This window comes from Nothobranchius furzeri, chromosome 2 (assembly GCF_043380555.1).
Source record: "Nothobranchius furzeri strain GRZ-AD chromosome 2, NfurGRZ-RIMD1, whole genome shotgun sequence".
Lineage (NCBI taxonomy): Eukaryota > Metazoa > Chordata > Actinopteri > Cyprinodontiformes > Nothobranchiidae > Nothobranchius > Nothobranchius furzeri.
This window is the reverse complement of record NC_091742.1, coordinates 11,123,851-11,140,507: the sequence shown is the minus strand read 5'-3', so window position 1 is coordinate 11,140,507 and position 16,657 is coordinate 11,123,851. Positions and strand designations below refer to the sequence as shown.

The following is a 16,657-nucleotide window of genomic DNA, read 5'->3' as shown; positions in this document are numbered from 1 at the left end:
GATTTTGTTTGATCTCGAAAGTGTTTTTCTTGATCCTATTGGCACAAATCTAATCCCATATCAATGATTGAGTTCTAGCATTTTCTTAATTTAATCAAATCGACGCTCATCAATTTTTTACTTTCTGAATTTCATTTGAATTTTTTTTAGATACTTAGCTAAATCGACTTATTTTTAATTGCACACGCATGTTTGTGGCGCTGTCTTATTTTTTATTTTAGCACAAATAAAAATGGAAAAAATACTTATAATATCACTATATCTACCAATTTTTTCCACCTAGAGGCGCAAAAATACTCAGAAATATTAGTTGTATAATAATGATAGAGCATTTTGTGTTAACGACACACTATTAATGTTTGTTTTTTGCATTTGAAGTATTTCAAACAATTATCGGATATTTCTGATTGCTCCTGAAGGCATCACATGGGCGCGGGGGGAAACGGGCGGAGCTTCGTAAGCAACATACCTGTGTTAAAAACGACCTTGATCAACACAGGTGCTGAAAGCGCCTCAAACGCACCAAACTGGAGGTAAATACAAGAATAAACTCCCAATATACAAACGCACGAAGTTTCTATGGTGTTAGTTTGTAATTTGTGAATGTTAGGATGTTTTAATGTTTTAAAAAGACCGTTTTCATCTGTGTAATGCCTGCTGGGCGCGGCCCCGTCTTTCCAAAAGCGTTACAATAGTTTGCGCCAGATCCCCTTGAATATTAATTCAATTTAGTCGCCGTTTTATTTTGCCGCACGAATTCACACAAGCGTTATCACACTAAGACTTGTGAGATGTTCTGCCTTAATTCGGCAATAGTTTCAGATGAGGTAGTGCGCAGAAAAATAGTTTTTACCTTATTTAGGTGTAAAATAGCCCAAAAAGGAGTTTTATCCTAAATCAGGAACTATAATTGAAATTACTTAAAAGTCAAAACACAAACACTTTTTCTATTATTATTATTATTATTATTATTATTGGTGTCAGTTATATTTATTCTTGAAAAGTGTTGTTCTGCAAGAACCCACAAGGTGGTGAGATTACACTGAGATGCTTCAGGTTGAGGATATGTTCAGTTTATTGAACACTGCAGTTTAGTTTTATGTGCATTGATTCATTTTTTATTCCATGAGACCAATACCTTATTGAATGCACAAGCTTCATCTCTGAGATTTGCATGTGAGACAGGTCTCAACTGAGCTGCAGGACATTAATGCTGTCTTCAAACTTATTCAATGCTTCGAGTATTTTCAGAACCAGACCTCGACCCTCCTGCCAAGCTCTGGTTATCGACTTGTTGAGGGAGATGCATTCTGACATCCTGCAAACAGCATGAGAGGGGGCTAGGATGAATTCAGACCGTGGGTACATCGATGTGTGTGTTGGAATTGTGCAAAAACATAATCAACCTGCATGTTGCTGCATATTTGTTCACACATTCTTGGTTAGTTGTAGCTAGGCAGCAGGAATCTAAATTACATTTGCTTCCAGCAAATGAGGCAAGCTGTATATGTCACAGTATACCTCAGTAAAGAAAAACCAGACCCACTGGGATTGTGTGGTCTAAGAAACGCTGTCCTCAGGCATAAAATCAACTTTACAGGCCACCGTGAGATTTTCTTTACTCTCAGCTAAACTCAGAGGGCAAACTCCTCAGTCTCTTTCCTCTGGTCACTTTCTGTATGTCAATTACTCCTCTGGGACCTCGTTACTGTCTCAGCCAATCATGCCTCCGCCTTAATTAACTCAGGAAATTGCACTTTTATATTTACAACCTAATAACCGTCCCGGCCTACTGAAAAGGTCACATCAACTGTTTAGCTGTTTTTGCCCTATAGCCGTGCAGCCCTGGGGGATCGGACTCTGAGAAAATCCAAACAAACCTGAGGGAACGTAAAAAAAAAAGTTTTTTATTTTAATACATTTTCATGACCTCTGAATGTCAGAGTGAGTGGATTTCACTTAAAGAGGAAAACAGCTGAGTTATTAAGGAAGTTGTTGAGTTCATTGCTGGATAATGGAAGGAAATTTTTATCTATACTGTTGAAAACATTAAAAATGACATTTTCCTTACATTTAAATGTATAAACGGACATAAATGTTGTCTGATAAAGCAGCTTAAACATCAGTAAGCTGTATTTTTTTCTGGTATATTTAAATTTTATTGTTATTTTTTAAGAGGAACTTGATTTTACACCGCATAAAAATATAATAATAAACAAAATGTCCTCCCAGATCAGAGGAAGTAAAATTCATACTGATGAGATTAATTGTAACTTAATGTCTTGTTAATGCTACAAGGCAACTCATAAACCTGTATGTGATCAGTTTGAGGCATGTCTGTGTAAAAGTTTCAAACGGTTACTATCAAACCCACTGAAGTTGACTTCCTGAATGAAGCCACTTTGGAGGATAGAGCAGTTTTAATATGGCAGCAGTTCATTTTAGTCCTGGCTGTCCTTAAAGTGAGGGTCAATGCATGGGTGGAGACGTATTTCACCCACACTTCCTGTTAGAAAAACGCCTCTGAAAGAGGTGTCGCCTGGCAGACCGAGAGAGCGGCACTGAGGCAGTGACAGACCGCACCCCCCTCAACCCCCCTCCCTCGTGCGCTGTCGGGAGTGTCTCAATCTAAAAACGAGTTGTTAACGAGCGCGTGCACAATCGCCCGTGCACGCACTCACACAAAATTTACCACTTAGGAGAAAAGCAGACACAGATTCTGCAGCATTCTGGAGGATTTCCTGTTAAACGCGATCATTGGATGAAAAGGGGAGGAGGGCATTTTTTTCAAGGAGGTGAGCGGCACAGAGAGCCAGCGTGTCAAATCGGCAGGTGAATGGCTGAGTCAGGTGGAGACGCGGCTGCCCCACCTGGAGACCAGTGCGGTGCAGCCTCGTAGTACTTTGCTGACGTCATGTTTTTCAGCTTAGCCATCAGCCACAGCTGGTTCTACATTAATGTGGAGCAGAAAATTAACCTGAAGATGGAGATATAATTATGGTTTTGAGCTGAAATATTGAATTTAAAGTAAGTTACACTAAACTGCCACACTAATGATTACACATGTGTACAGCACCATTAGACACTCATCTATACAGGATATTAAAAAAAAAAGTTAATTTAGGCGTTGCTCTTTAAATTAGCCTTCAGCTCATCAGTCATGTAGGAAGTAAAAGCTATTCCTCTGAATAGAGGCCATTCAGGAAGTAATCTACAGCAGGAAAGATGGTTAGTTTTAGTGGTGACCAGTCGAGAACCATTAGGAGGTGTATTATAGAGATTATCAAGCAATGAATAAAAATTAGGATTATAAATTAAGGGTTTTGGCGGATCAGGAACAGACTAGAATATGTACTTTTTTGTTTTCTTTGCAGATTATTTTTCCACACGTCAAAATTAGCACTCAAATGCTGAAATGAGCCTGAAATTTACATGTTTTTCATGTAATCTGGGTGAAGGTTAGAAGCTGCGTACTTGTTCTGATGTCCGTTTTTATGTTGATGTGGCAGAATCATGAGTCTGTCAAAGCGAACGTCTTCGTGGTCGGTGGAGGAAGTGCTGGAGTGGATTCAGGAGCAGCACCCGATGCACATGAACACACTCCATAAATCCATCATCAAACATGATATAGCAGGTAAAAAATCAGGCAATAAACAGGTTTTTACTCATTGTCTGGCTCTTAATGGTAAATGAAATGGGACAAAATGCGTCCAGACTCGAGCTGTGACTACATTTGCAGGCCGTGCTTTGCTGAGACTGAAGGAGCATCATCTGGAGCTTTTTGGGTTGGAGGATGAGGAGCAGCAGCAGAAAGTCCTGCAGGATCTTCTTCTTCTCAAAGTTCAGGAGGAAATCTGTGAACTTGGTGACATCTGCTCTGGTAGGACTCAGAAAACCGCCGATCAGACAAATCTGCTAACAATCACTAGTTTTTATTTGAGTTATTCTCGTATACTTTATATTAACTTCCACAATATAAAACATATAAAATACAACGGTAAAACAAACTAATGGTGAAGTAAAAGCATATTATTGTATCTTTAGCCTGTCATTTGCAGCATCTGCATCCAGTAATGAAAGCATTCATCAAACTTACATCTCCTCTCATCTCTTCCCCAGACTGTTTCCCTCCATAATGGGCCTCAAAACACAGAGAAAAAGGAATCCAGCTTTTTTTTTATTTCCTGTCCGTCCATTCATCCGTGTGAAGGAGATTGAAAGGTGGGAGTGATGGAAATAACAAGAGAAGGTGGATAGAACGAGGGATCGATGTGGAGAGAAGGAAACCCATTTCCTGTGTGAAATTTGACCCGAGCAGATGGATGAGATTAGTGTTTGTCTGGTTCTGATCCCCTCTGTCCTTTCCTCTCTTTGCCTTTAACCACACTAGTATGAATTATCTAAAGTTTTAATCTATTTAATATGAGAAACGGCTCCAGGGTGGTTGAATCTTTTCTTTTTGTGTCTGAGATTGTAAACGTTTCTGCAGCGTCTGATTCAATTTCAATTCAAGTTTATTCATATAGCGCAAAATCACGACAAGTCGTCTCACGGCACTTCACATAATTAACATTCCAATACAGGCCAGTTCATTAAGCCAATCAGAAAAAAAGTTTCCTATATAAGGAACCCAGCAAATTACATCAAGCAGTCCTTATACTAAACAAGCATTTAGCGACAGTGGAGAGGAAAACTCCCTTTTAACAGGAAGAAACCTCCAGAGGATCCTGGCTCAGTATAAGCAGCCATTCACCACGACTCACTGGGGATCGAGAAGACAGAAAACACACGCACACACAGGCACACACCGGCCAGCTAAACCACCTCTACTAAAACACTCACACACATTCACGTAAACCCATACACACACACCAGACCGGTCCAACGTCCAGAACTTTAGTCATACTTTCTCATACATGCACAGAACGGAACAGAACCGGACAACACTACCTGCAGGTTTTCATACACAGAGACACAATGAGATGAATCACAGGCTGCACAACACAAAATGGGAGGCAGCCCAGCCTACAGAACCATGAATACACAGACGAACGACAAGGGTAAATTATGAACGGTTTGAGTTTCTTTAGCCAATTATAACGATGATTAACTGTAGCGTACCTTTATTGCATCATGAAATATTTAAACAATACAAGCGTTAGTGAGTTTACTTAAGTGATTTTGCACATCCAACCCTATTACGACCCATATTCACTTTCTCTATTTGTCTTGGGGTGTCTGTGTACGCAGACACAGACTCATTACAACCTCCCTCGCGTTTACTCTGTTCCCTCAGAGGCAAACGAGAGTCCAGGACAAGGTCCGGCGGCTCTCAGTCCAGCCCTCAGCCGGGGCCCGAAACGTCTTTCGTGTGTGGATAGCAAAAAATCACTACCAGCCGTAACACCACACTGCCGACCAGTTATGAGAAAAAAGGGTGCAATTTAATTTAGGTACTCACTCTTCTGTGTGACAGGCTCGCCCTGAATCTGATTAGCAAGAGCCGTAGGTGGGAGTCCGCCTGTGAAGCTAAAACAGCCGGCCGATGGGGCAATTCTCAGCCCCCCGGACTTTGGATGAGGAAGTGGTGCCATTCGGCTCTCCAGAGGCGATCTCCCACTGAAAGGCTCTGCTATCCCGGGTTTCGGCACCAAATGTTGGGTAATTTATATTTTCCATAACCCTTTACCTGAAATAAACACACCAAATACAAAGAGGAGTTCATTTTACACTGTCTCACCAAACAGTGGAGAGGAGGCGATGCACAACTCCCTCCGGAGCTGTTTCCATCGTCTCCCCCACCCCTCTCAGCTCAACAGAGGTTTTTATTGAACAATGAGATGGAGGGCGGGCCTTCCTTGAGTTTCAGAGTTACAGACTCATCTCCTAGGAAACCATATTCCAGAGATAACAGCACAACAGGCTTACAGAGGAATCATTTACACAGATGAAATACACACACAATTCCTCAGCTGACCGGTAACTTAATCAACATTCTTCAGAATCAGCTGACCGGGGTAACTTAATCAACACATATTGTTGGACCTTCATCTTGTCTCAGGAAGTTGGGTGATCACAGAGGCCATTCTTCACCACTCTAAAATGTGATCAAAGAAGATCGATGACCTTTCGTTTAAACAAATACTTATCATGTCCTGCAACGTTCTTTAGGCCTCAAAAAGGTACATTAAATACAGGAAAAAAACCTTAAATATAGGAAAAAACCTATCAGTGGTGGTGGTAGAGTTTGTATTATCTGTTTAAGTCCTAAAAATATATAGAAGTTGCATTTTTAAACATACTAAAAACTTTTTCTGCTGATATTTTTGTTCGACTTCCCATTTATAAAGTCAACATGCATTTTGTGTGATTTTAACTGAACTGACACCAAATAACAGTTGTTTTCTTTTTAAACCTAAGTTTAAAAGTACTGGTACTTTTTGTGTTTAAGGTCAAATTTCTTTCGTAATGAGAAAAAAAACATTTCTTTCAGTTTGCCCTGAAAGTTTCATGAGAATTTCTTCCACAAATAGGTCAGCTTCATTAAGGACATGAAAGTATTTCAAGCATCCATTTGATTATGCACTGTGTTTTAAAGGTTATGTCTGTTTTAAATATTTCTTTTGCTTAAGTCCTTTAAATAAAGAAGTTCTGCTTTTGCAGCACAACCCAGCAGCTTTATTTTAGGCATCATGTCTTTAAGGCAACGACAGCAGAAATGTAATCATAAATCATTTGTCGCTTTGCAGCTGCAGATCCTCATAAGTATTCCTCTAAACTTTCTTGTTTTGTGTCTGGTTGGAAGTGTCTTTGGGGACGGGCAACTGTTAAAGATCTACTGCTGAAGGTCATAATAGTGAAAACGTCTTAATGTGCAGCTTAAATCAAGAGTCAGGTGTTGCAAAAGCTGAAAACTGCAGAGAAATTGAGCAATAAAAGAGTCTGACTGGATCACGTCCTCTGAATCAGACTCATAAAATCCGGGCAGACTTTTAGAGTGGTACTTTTAATGGATTTGACTGCCTCAGTCATAGGAGTTAAACGTTTAATGTGTCTAAATAAGGAATAAATACATTAAAATCTAGAAAAGATTGTTTTTATTGTCATTTATGTTCATTTTTAGTCAGAAAAAATATTTCTCCCAACCACAATGTTATAAAACATTATATGCACACATGTTTATATAAGTATATGTATCTGAGCTGCTTTATTTGTATGCTGCCACTAATATTTGTAAGGTTGACCCAGGAACATGCTTGAAAATGTTAGAAAATTTCCCTTTAATGTAAAAAATGTGCTTTTAAAATCTGATCATGTGAGGCTGGGATGTGGGAGGAGTGTTGTGGCTGATGTGACCTTTCCTTTCTTGTGCCTGAGTCTGAGGGTTTGTGTGTCTGACTGTGATTAATACTTCAGGAGACGCTGTGGCATTTGATTTGGCGGGGGCGTGGCCGGGCAGCGCCGACTCAGCATCAGCATAAATTCGTCTGACTACCAGAATGGAGCGATGATGAACAGCTGTGCTGCCCTCGATGGCAAAGCTGAAATGAGACATGTAGAGGGAATATAAAAAAATAAACTAATACAAACCATTTTGGAAAATCAGAGTATCTGCTTAAGTTTGAGTTGGGATCCCACTGAGGGCCATGAAACACCCGGCGGGGTGTAAAGGATTCGGCCGTGATGAAGTCCTGCAGGATTTATGTTTTATAAAAACTGGGTTTAGTTTTTAGTAAAGCAAACCAAGAACAACCTGGAAGACTAACATAGCCTTTCCACCAGATGCACTAGATGTGTTTTAAGCATCGACATATATACTGGACAATTTGTGTCCATAGGCTCCAATTATAAGTTTTTGTACCAAAATGGGAGGTGGCCACCACAGTCATTTTGACCGTGTCACAGCTTCCGTCAAGCCCAGACAATTCCTTAAAAGGAAAAAGAGGTGGAGCTGAGGGTGGGGCTGTAAGGCTGGGATCAAATGACTACTCCAGTCGAACTGAAGCGATGTAGCTACAAGCTAACCTGAAGCGAACTCAAAGTTAATGTGGAGGTGGGAGCTAAGCTAACGGAGGTAGCTACCTAGCTACAACCGGAGTTAACTGTGCACAACACCAGAGCTTCTGAGTCAGAGATAAGCCAGGCTGACCGCTGGGGAGAACCGGGCGGAACACAGAGGTTTCCCGAGAGCTCCACAAGCCGGCAGCCCGCGCAGCAGAAAGGTGTAGCTGCGATCAGAGATGTGTTGAGCTGCCGCTGAGGGGAGGGGATCATGCTGATAGACGGAACCCAGCACCACCAACATGTTGGGTTTACCCTATTACATTTAAATTTCATGGTTAAACAGTACATGTTAAAATCTAAGCTCAGCTCGGCAGCGACCTAAAATACATAAATATAATTTTACTTACTGAAATAAATGAAGCAGAGAATCCTTGGACGCTCTATTAGTGCAATTAATGCCACAGCAAGTCATTTTGTCCAACAATTGCACAAATATTATCCAAAAAATGCACAAACGCTACAACTAATGGTCTAAGTTGAGAGACTGAAAATGGCGGAACAGTTTTCAGGCGAGGCCGAGACTCAGGCTGAGGCCTTTTCCCGGAGCTAGCTCTGCGGTCACGTGGGTCTGATGCTCATTAATTATACAGAATTTTAGGCTTTTAACACACTTAAACAGAAGAGTGAGAAAACATTCACCCCCTGAGTTGTCATGAGTTTGTAAACTAGATCTATTAAACCTAAAATGTTTTGGAACCAGGCTGTAAACAGGTTTATTTCTGCTGTGAAATTGGTATTTTTAACATAGGAGTCGATGAGGATTTGCTTACTTCTGACACCAGCCCCTAGTGGATGAGGGTGGAACTGCAATTTTAGTCACTTCCACATTGGCCTCACTTTTGGACCTGAATTGTGGGGGCTTGGTTCTAAGCTCGCATCACAACATGATTTTCAGACGTCCGAGATGATTCCTATAACAAATAATGGTGAACCAGAAGGTGGCCATCCGGTGCGACCGGCTCGGTGACCGCTTAATGAACACCTTCACGACCCAAATCGGCATCCAACAGTCTACAAGCACTAGTTGAAAACCTATTACTCCCGTCTGAAATCGACCTTCACGACCCAAATCGGCATCCAACAGTCTACAAGCACTAGTTGAAAACCTATGACTCCCGTCTGAAATCGACCAATGATGATACACCCTGGGATTTGTGCGAATAACTAATGGCGGGAGTACAATATAAGAGTCAGGGCTGCCAACTGTCACACATGGAGATCAAGCCACACCTCCAGTACGTATATATACCCTTACCGCTCTCACGCATAGAAATGTGAAGTAGTTGGCAGCCCTAAAGGGTTGGATTAGCAGCAGTGGAAGCTACACGCAGGAACGTTTTTGGGATTACGTTTCGGAGTCTAATAAAGGAAGTGTTAATGGGGGCGCCTTTTTCTGTTTCCAGCCTTGTTGTTCTGTTAGCTGTCTGCTTTTAGTGATGTATGCTTCTCAGGCTCCTGACGTTGGTTTGCCATGCTCGAGAGAGACATCGTGCAGTTTGGCTGACTGAAATCTTGCGTCGTACGATGTGCCACCCCTCTCAGTGTGGCATGAGCAGTCCTGTGTGACTGCTGAAAAACACACAGTGTGGTCCGAGCTCAGCAGCGTGACCCTTCCCACTGGACAACAGCCTGTATACAAGTCTAGTGTGTTTTCTGTTGTGTTTACTTCAGTTATGGAGGCGTACATATTTTTTATTTATTTTTACTAGTTAAGCAATCGGAAATCTGCACGTGCGTTTTATTTTGAAAGTTGCCGAGTGTTTTACACTGCTTTAGTGTTTGACTTCCTGTCTGTCTGGAGCTTGTTGCGTACTGGAAATGTAACGTACGTTTAACAGAGACGCTCTTCTGGGACGTCTCCAAAACGCAACGCTTCACGGACAGCAGATCCCCCCCCCCAGTCCACTCCCAACGGCAGCTAATTGTGGCTCAATGTGCATTTGCAGATGTTAGGCAACTCTTACGCGTCCGTTAGAAAGATAATTTTTAGAAAGGTTAATGAGCAACCCCTCATGGATCATGGATGGTTTTTCTAAGTTTCTCAGAGCTCTACTTCTATTACAGGATTAGTGCATCCATCAAAAACCTGCTGTATTCATCGCTGTACGTGTCTTTTGCCCTCTAGTGGACAACCTGAGTACTTCATGTGGAAAGTAGATAACTCAAGTTTATTTAATAATTGCAATAAAATCATTAAAATTAAAACATTGTTCATGTGTCTGAACAGCAAAATTAGTAACTTTTACCTGGGATGCTGCAGTTCTCCCTTCTTCTATTTTCATCAGCCTTCATTTCAGATTTATTTATTTATTGCTTTATCTGAGCAGGTGACCAACCCTGCATGGTGATCCTGTTTGGAGCTTCTACGCAGCTGTGAGCTTCGTTCCCGCAGCCATCCTCCAGACACAGAGGTCCTTCTTTCACATTTCCTGTGATTTATTCAAAGCTGTGGCAAAAGGGAGAAAGATCAATAATTTTCTGGGAGAAAAATGAGCTCAAGTCAGGCGACAAGAATGGAGGAAGAGGAGAGAAGTTCAGTCTGAGTTCAGAGAGTCGTGACACTGCAGCCTTTTTTGATTTCACATAATTCATAAAGAGGTTAAACATCATCGTCTCAGATGTTGCTCCAGGCAGCTGCAAACATAAAAATATCAGCTGGTATTTGTGATTATTTTTTCTTTTATTTAAAGTATGCTAATACTTTCTTTGTTTTCAGCCTTTATGCTAAGCTAATTAAATTCAAGCTCCACTAAGGTGTAAACGAGAATTTGTCAGTTTCTGACTTTTTCAGCGTTAAACTCTGCTTCTAAAATAGTTTTATTCTGCTGTAATTCTTGACCTCTGACCTCAACATAATTCTTTTTTCAGTTTTAATTTTTACACCTTGAAGCGTATTTCTGTGTAGTATATTCTCATCATCATCATCTACTATCTTCTCAGTGGCCTAGTGGTAGCGTGCCCGCCCTGGGGCTGAGAGATCAGGGTTCAAATCGTGGTCGGGTCATACCAAATACTTTAAAAATTGGACCCAATCCCTCCCTGCTGGACACTCAGCCTTAAAGGGGTTGAATTGGGGGGTTAAACTACCAAATAGTTCCTGAGTGCAGCCTCAGCTACAGCTCACCGCTGGGGATGGGTCAAATGCAGAGATGAATTTCACCAGTATGTGGTGATGATGACTAATGGGACTTTAACATTAACTTATCTGATGCGGGTTGATTTTTGTGGAAACGGTTTAATGCTGGTAGGACTGATGAGCTAACGGCTAGTCTGAGTATTTTTAAAGGGGACACATTGAAGCTTTGCGTCCTTTTAGCACCTCCTAGTGTCTGTTATCTGTGGTCAAACCAAAAATTAAACGTATCTTCTCGCTCTGCGTTCATCTTTTTAACACTTTAACAGCTGAAATGTCTCCCTAGCCTTCACACATTTCTACAGGAGCAGTTAATCACTAAATCAAACAAATCAGCAATGTTAATGATCTAAATCATGCAGGATGCTGGAAGTCAAATGTTTTTTTACATTCAACAAAGACTGGACCAACACTGACATTTGCAAATGCGGTATTCTGGCCAGAGAGGGTGGTGGGGGTCTGAGTGACATTTCATTAACCCTCTAATAGGTAATTTTAGCACATACTGGCTCAAGGAAATGATTTAAAATATGGACAAAGTGGCATCGTATCCCTTTAAGATGGCCACGAGGCAGCAGTGGGGCAGGCACAGGCCTCCATAATCCTGGGATGAACATGAAGCCAACACTGAAGTGGTAAAAATTGCAGTTCCACCCTCATCCACTAGGGGCTGGCAGCTGAAGGGAGCAAATAATTTGCCTGTTGAATTGGAGGAAATTCTATGTGTTTACCATAGTACTGATTGGTTTAAGATGGGTTGAAATATAAGGTGTCGGTGTGGCTGCTGGGTAAAAAAAACTAGAGCTACATATTTGGCTGAGGATAGCGGAGGGTATCAGGATTTGCCGTTTCATTGTGGTGAAAGATCGACGAGTCAGCCGCTGTCAACGGTCCCAGTGTACCGCATCATGGCTCTTGGTTCTCCGTCGACACAGTGCCAGTAGCCGAGTCGACGCTCCCAGAGACGGGACCGTCGGCAACGGTGGACCCGAGGATCTTTGACCGCAGTGGACCAGCGAAGCCCAATATTCTCGGTCACCTTACCTAGTTATGATTTTGTTACTAAGAAGGACGGAGGTGCCTTCACTTTGGAGTTGCTCTACCACATTTTTCTTGCTTAAAACGCCTGAAAAAACTCTGTTAGCTTTGAGTTAGCATGTAGCTAATGTCCTGCTGATCTCCGACTGTGGAACATGGGCTGATGTAAAAGGTCACGGCGCCCATCTACGGTCGCATTGTCTGAGGCTCTGCTTGTAACTTAACAATCCCAGTCCATATTAGATCTGCACAGGTGACTAGCATGACTACAGCCTTGCACAGGAGCCAGTCGGGTGGGCTACCCCGGTCCCCGGAGCCCTTATTAGTTTCTTGGGTTAGCTAAGTTAGCTAGTAGTAGTAGCTACACTGGTTCATTTGTTCCAACCCTGTACCGGGGGCGACTGTGGCACAGGAGTTAAGTGCTCACCCCATAATTGGAAGGTTGCAGGTTCGAGCCCCGCTCAGTTTGTTGCTGTCCTTGTGTCCTTGGGCAAGACACTTAACCCCCCTTGCCTGCTGGTGGTGGTCGGAGGGACGGGTGGCGCCAGTGCTCGGCAGCCTTGCCTCTGTCAGTGTGCCCCAGGGCAGCTGTGGCTACAAAGTAGCTCATCCCCACCAGTGTGTGAATGTGTGTGTGAATGGATGAATGACTGATTGTGTTGTAAAGCGCCTTGGGGGGTTCCAGGACTCTAGAAGGCGCTACATCAAATACAGACCATTTACCAACTGTAACAGCCCCACCCTCAGCTCCACCTCTTTTCGCATTTTTGGATTGTCTGGGGGTGACGAGATGTGTGACACGGTCAAAATGGCGGTGGTGGGAACCATTTGGAAACAAAAACCAAAAACTCCAGGCTATAGATTATTTATCCAGTACATGTTGATGGTCAGGAGGTAAATTTCCTCTACATTTCTCTGCCAAAATACTCGATAAGATGGTGATTATAAAATTTACACCCACTTGAAATATCTGATTCATCGATAACGTATGAGGAAGTAAACCATATTTGTTATAAACTTTAAATAAACCCTGAATAAAGAAAAATACATTTAACTATCATTATTTTAAAGTACTCCTGATTTTAAAAATGTCAAGTAAAATACACGTTAGATATTTTAAGTACTGATGTGGAAAAAAACAAGTATTGAAATGTGAGGGAAATTCAAAGTTCATTACCAGAAGGCACCAGCTTTGTGTGTGTGTGTGTGTGTGTGTGTGTGTGTGTGTGTTACACAATCATTCATCAAAACAAATATGTGGCAACAGAAGAAAAGTTGGAGCAAACCTGCTGTTGCCACAAAACCAGGAGAAATAAAACAAGAACAGAATGTATTTTATTACCTGGAAGTGGGAAAATGAGTTTTGTCAACAAATGGCCCATCCATTTCCCCTCACATCAACGGACTCGCAGCGTTTGATTTATCTCCTCCGCGCTAGAAGCAACGGAGTGAAAAGGCGAGGGAGGGGGCTGAAAGCAGGCATGGATGGATTCCTGCTGCCCCACGGGATTCTGGGTAAAACCATGAAAGGTGCTTGTGTGTAAGATTCATCTTTGATCGGGAAAATAAACAAATCGTAAAATCTTTACCTCATAAAACATCTCAAGCGTTAAACTCAAGCTGCGTTGTAAAGGTGGCTGTCGTGATCTATTAATCAGGCCTAAACGTGATTCTTAGATTAATGTTGGGGGCTGGATTAAACTGAGCTGTGATTTTCTCTCCTGATAATGAACTGAAAAATAATTAAACATGAGACATCTTAAGATTCGAAGAGTTTTCTATTAAAAACACAATATTTAATGCTAAAAAACACATTTCCTCCATCTGTTTACCTCTGAGTTTGAGACATGCCTGAATTTCTTCCTCTAGCAGCAGATTTGTTATCATGTTACACTCGCTGAGATGTTTTAGAGCTGGAGTTTTGCAGAAGCAGCTCTGAAAACGGGCTGAAAATGTCTTGAAGGCAGCTGCTCATTCTTTGTTTGACTTTGTGCCAAACGAGCTGCTTGGCAGAGCGGCTTGGACTGAAACCAGCATGTCTGAGGCAGCGCAGGAGCTGTGTCTTCTGGGGGACCAATTAACTCTGGCATGAAATTTAGACTTTGAGGGAAACAAACAAACCCTAAAGGAAGGTGAAAACCTGTAAATATATGATTGAGTTGTGCTTTTTACCCACTTTCTGCGGAAATAAACAACTTTGCACAAGCTGCAGAATTTGTAGCGACAATCCTCTGTTTATCTTGCTTCTACAAGTAGAACCGTCGTGTTCTAATGCAGCTTTATACCTTCATTTGAAGGGAAACTTTAGAACTGTTTCATATTTTTAAATCATCTTCTTGAGCCAGTTTGTACTAAAATGACCCTTTACAGGGTTAATAAAAGTCCACCCAGCCCCTATCGCGCCCCCCCCCCCCCCCCCAGAATATTCCACTGGCGGACGCTCTGTTGGGACTTAGAAAGATGGAGCTGACATTCCTGGTACTGCAGTCTGCTTCCAGCATGTTTCCTGCATGTTTAGATCATGATTTGTTTAATTTAGTGATGAATCACTGCTGTAGAAACTAAGGAAGGCTGGGGAGACATTTCAGCTGTTTGATTAAGGTGTTAAAAAAACAAATGCACTACGAGGAGATAAGTTTTGCTTTCAGTTCTACAAACGGACACTAGGGGGTGCTAAAAGCAAGGCAAAAACTGCCTGGTGTTTGTTTACGTACCAGTGTCACAAATAGGGATGGGTACCTTTGACATTTGAATCGATCCAGTACTAATTACCGGTACCTACGAATCGATACCGGTACTTAACGGTACCAATTTTCGATACTTTTGAGTGTTTATTATTTTAATTTTCTTTTATAATTAAATATATATTTTTCTCAATATATAACAATATTTGATAAATATAACGATAAATAACATTCAACTGTATTTTAACATCGTCCTTGTAGTTTTATAAGCTGATAATTAAACTGAAGCAAACATCTTTACAGTGAACTAAATTTACTGTGTATCTTCATTCCTTTTGCCATCCTTTTTCATTTGATTTTTCCTACTGGAAAGTTAGAATTTCCGAGGAGAAAGCGAACACACCATTAGCTGATAATAATGGTGGCAATGGAAGCTAACATATCAAGCTAACGATATCTTAAACAGTTTATTTAGCTGCTGGAGCAGATTAAAACGATGCCTCACACTTAGATCGTCACTGGTTTCGTCTTCACCCGTCACATTTAGTAAAGTGAAGCCAAATTTTAGAGCGCGTTCATGTTGTTCTAGTCGGAAATTCGGAGTTCCGAGGAGAAAGCGAACGCACCATTAGCGAAACGGAAGCTAACATATCAAGCTAATTATATTTACCTACCGGAGCAGATTAAGATGAGGATGTCTCACTTAGATAGTTGTCACTGGTTTCATCATCCAGTTACCCATCACATTTAGTGAAGTGGACCCAAGCTTTAGCCTGCGTTCTCTCTACCGTTCTGCTCTGTTTACAACTGGTTAACAGCAAGCGACGACAAAACGCACTTGCGCATGCGCAGCTGTCTTGGCAAGTTCTCGTTATGATGGACGGGTACCGAAACAAGGCACCGTTTGAAACGACGTGAATCGGTGCTCGGTCGGTACTATGGAATTCGGTCGGTACCTTAAAAAGTACCGAATTCGGTACCCATCCCTAGTCACAAATAAGATTTGAATTTTATTAGAAAAAGAATGAAAAATGTAGGTTTTCTGATTTATTGTAAATAAAATCTTGTTTTTATAAAATTGCCACATTATTTATAAAACTTATGTCATAAAATCTTTTTATTGGATGCACTACAACTACAGCGTCATGACGAACGCACAGCGAGGAGATAAGTTTTGCTTTCAGTTTAACTAAATGGACACTAGGGGGTGCTAAAAGCAAGCCAAAACGTCCTAGTTCCCCTTTAAAATAATTGTGTGGGTGGTTTAAAGGAGATTTTGTGAGTAGTAGTAGTAGTAGTAGTAGTATATATATATATATATATATATATATATATATATATATGTGTGTGTGTGTGTATGTAAAATTCCCATCTCACCCTCAGCGGGTGGTCTCATACTTCCAAGCTTGGGTCCTCTACCAGAGGCCAGGTTGCTTGAGGGTTCTGCAGTATCTTATCTATTCTGGACTGAGATGTCTGATGTTTTTCCTGGGATCTGCTTTAGCCACTCCTCCAGTTTGGGGGTCACTACCCCGAGTCCCCCGATGACCACGGGCACCACTGATGTCAGCACTCTCCGGGCTTTCTCAAGTTCTACTCTGAGGCCCTGGTACTTCTCTAGTTTTTCATGTTCCTTTTTCCCGATGTTGCATCACTTGGTATCGCCACATCAACCCTAAAAGCTGTCCTCTGTTGTTTGTCCACCACCACCACCATGTCTGGTTGGTTTGCCATCACC

General features: G+C 41.6%; 1 protein-coding gene across 3 annotated transcripts; it reads left to right on the top strand.

The window, feature by feature from the left end:
• Nucleotides 1-438: 438 nt before the first annotated feature.
• Nucleotides 439-7,592, top strand: LOC107377767 (sterile alpha motif domain-containing protein 12). 3 transcript variants are annotated; one of them, XM_070548776.1, is made up of 5 exons: nucleotides 439-533; nucleotides 1,252-1,362; nucleotides 3,510-3,634; nucleotides 3,740-3,880; nucleotides 4,120-7,592. In XM_070548776.1, the coding sequence occupies exons 2-5, from the start codon at nucleotides 1,346-1,348 to the stop codon at nucleotides 4,134-4,136; spliced, it is 300 nt and encodes a 99-aa protein (XP_070404877.1). In that variant the 5' UTR covers nucleotides 439-533; nucleotides 1,252-1,345; the 3' UTR covers nucleotides 4,137-7,592. The 3 variants fall into 3 exon arrangements, with proteins under 3 accessions (XP_070404877.1, XP_070404878.1, XP_070404876.1); XM_070548777.1 differs by having other exon boundaries at nucleotides 1,243-1,358; XM_070548775.1 differs by having other exon boundaries at nucleotides 1,243-1,362.
• Nucleotides 7,593-16,657: the final 9,065 nt, after the last annotated feature.

Coding starts and splice junctions, on each gene's coding strand:
- LOC107377767 (XM_070548776.1), top strand. Junction 3,635..3,739: donor CATCAAACATGATATAGCAG/GTAAAAAATCAG, acceptor CTACATTTGCAG/GCCGTGCTTTGCTGAGACTG.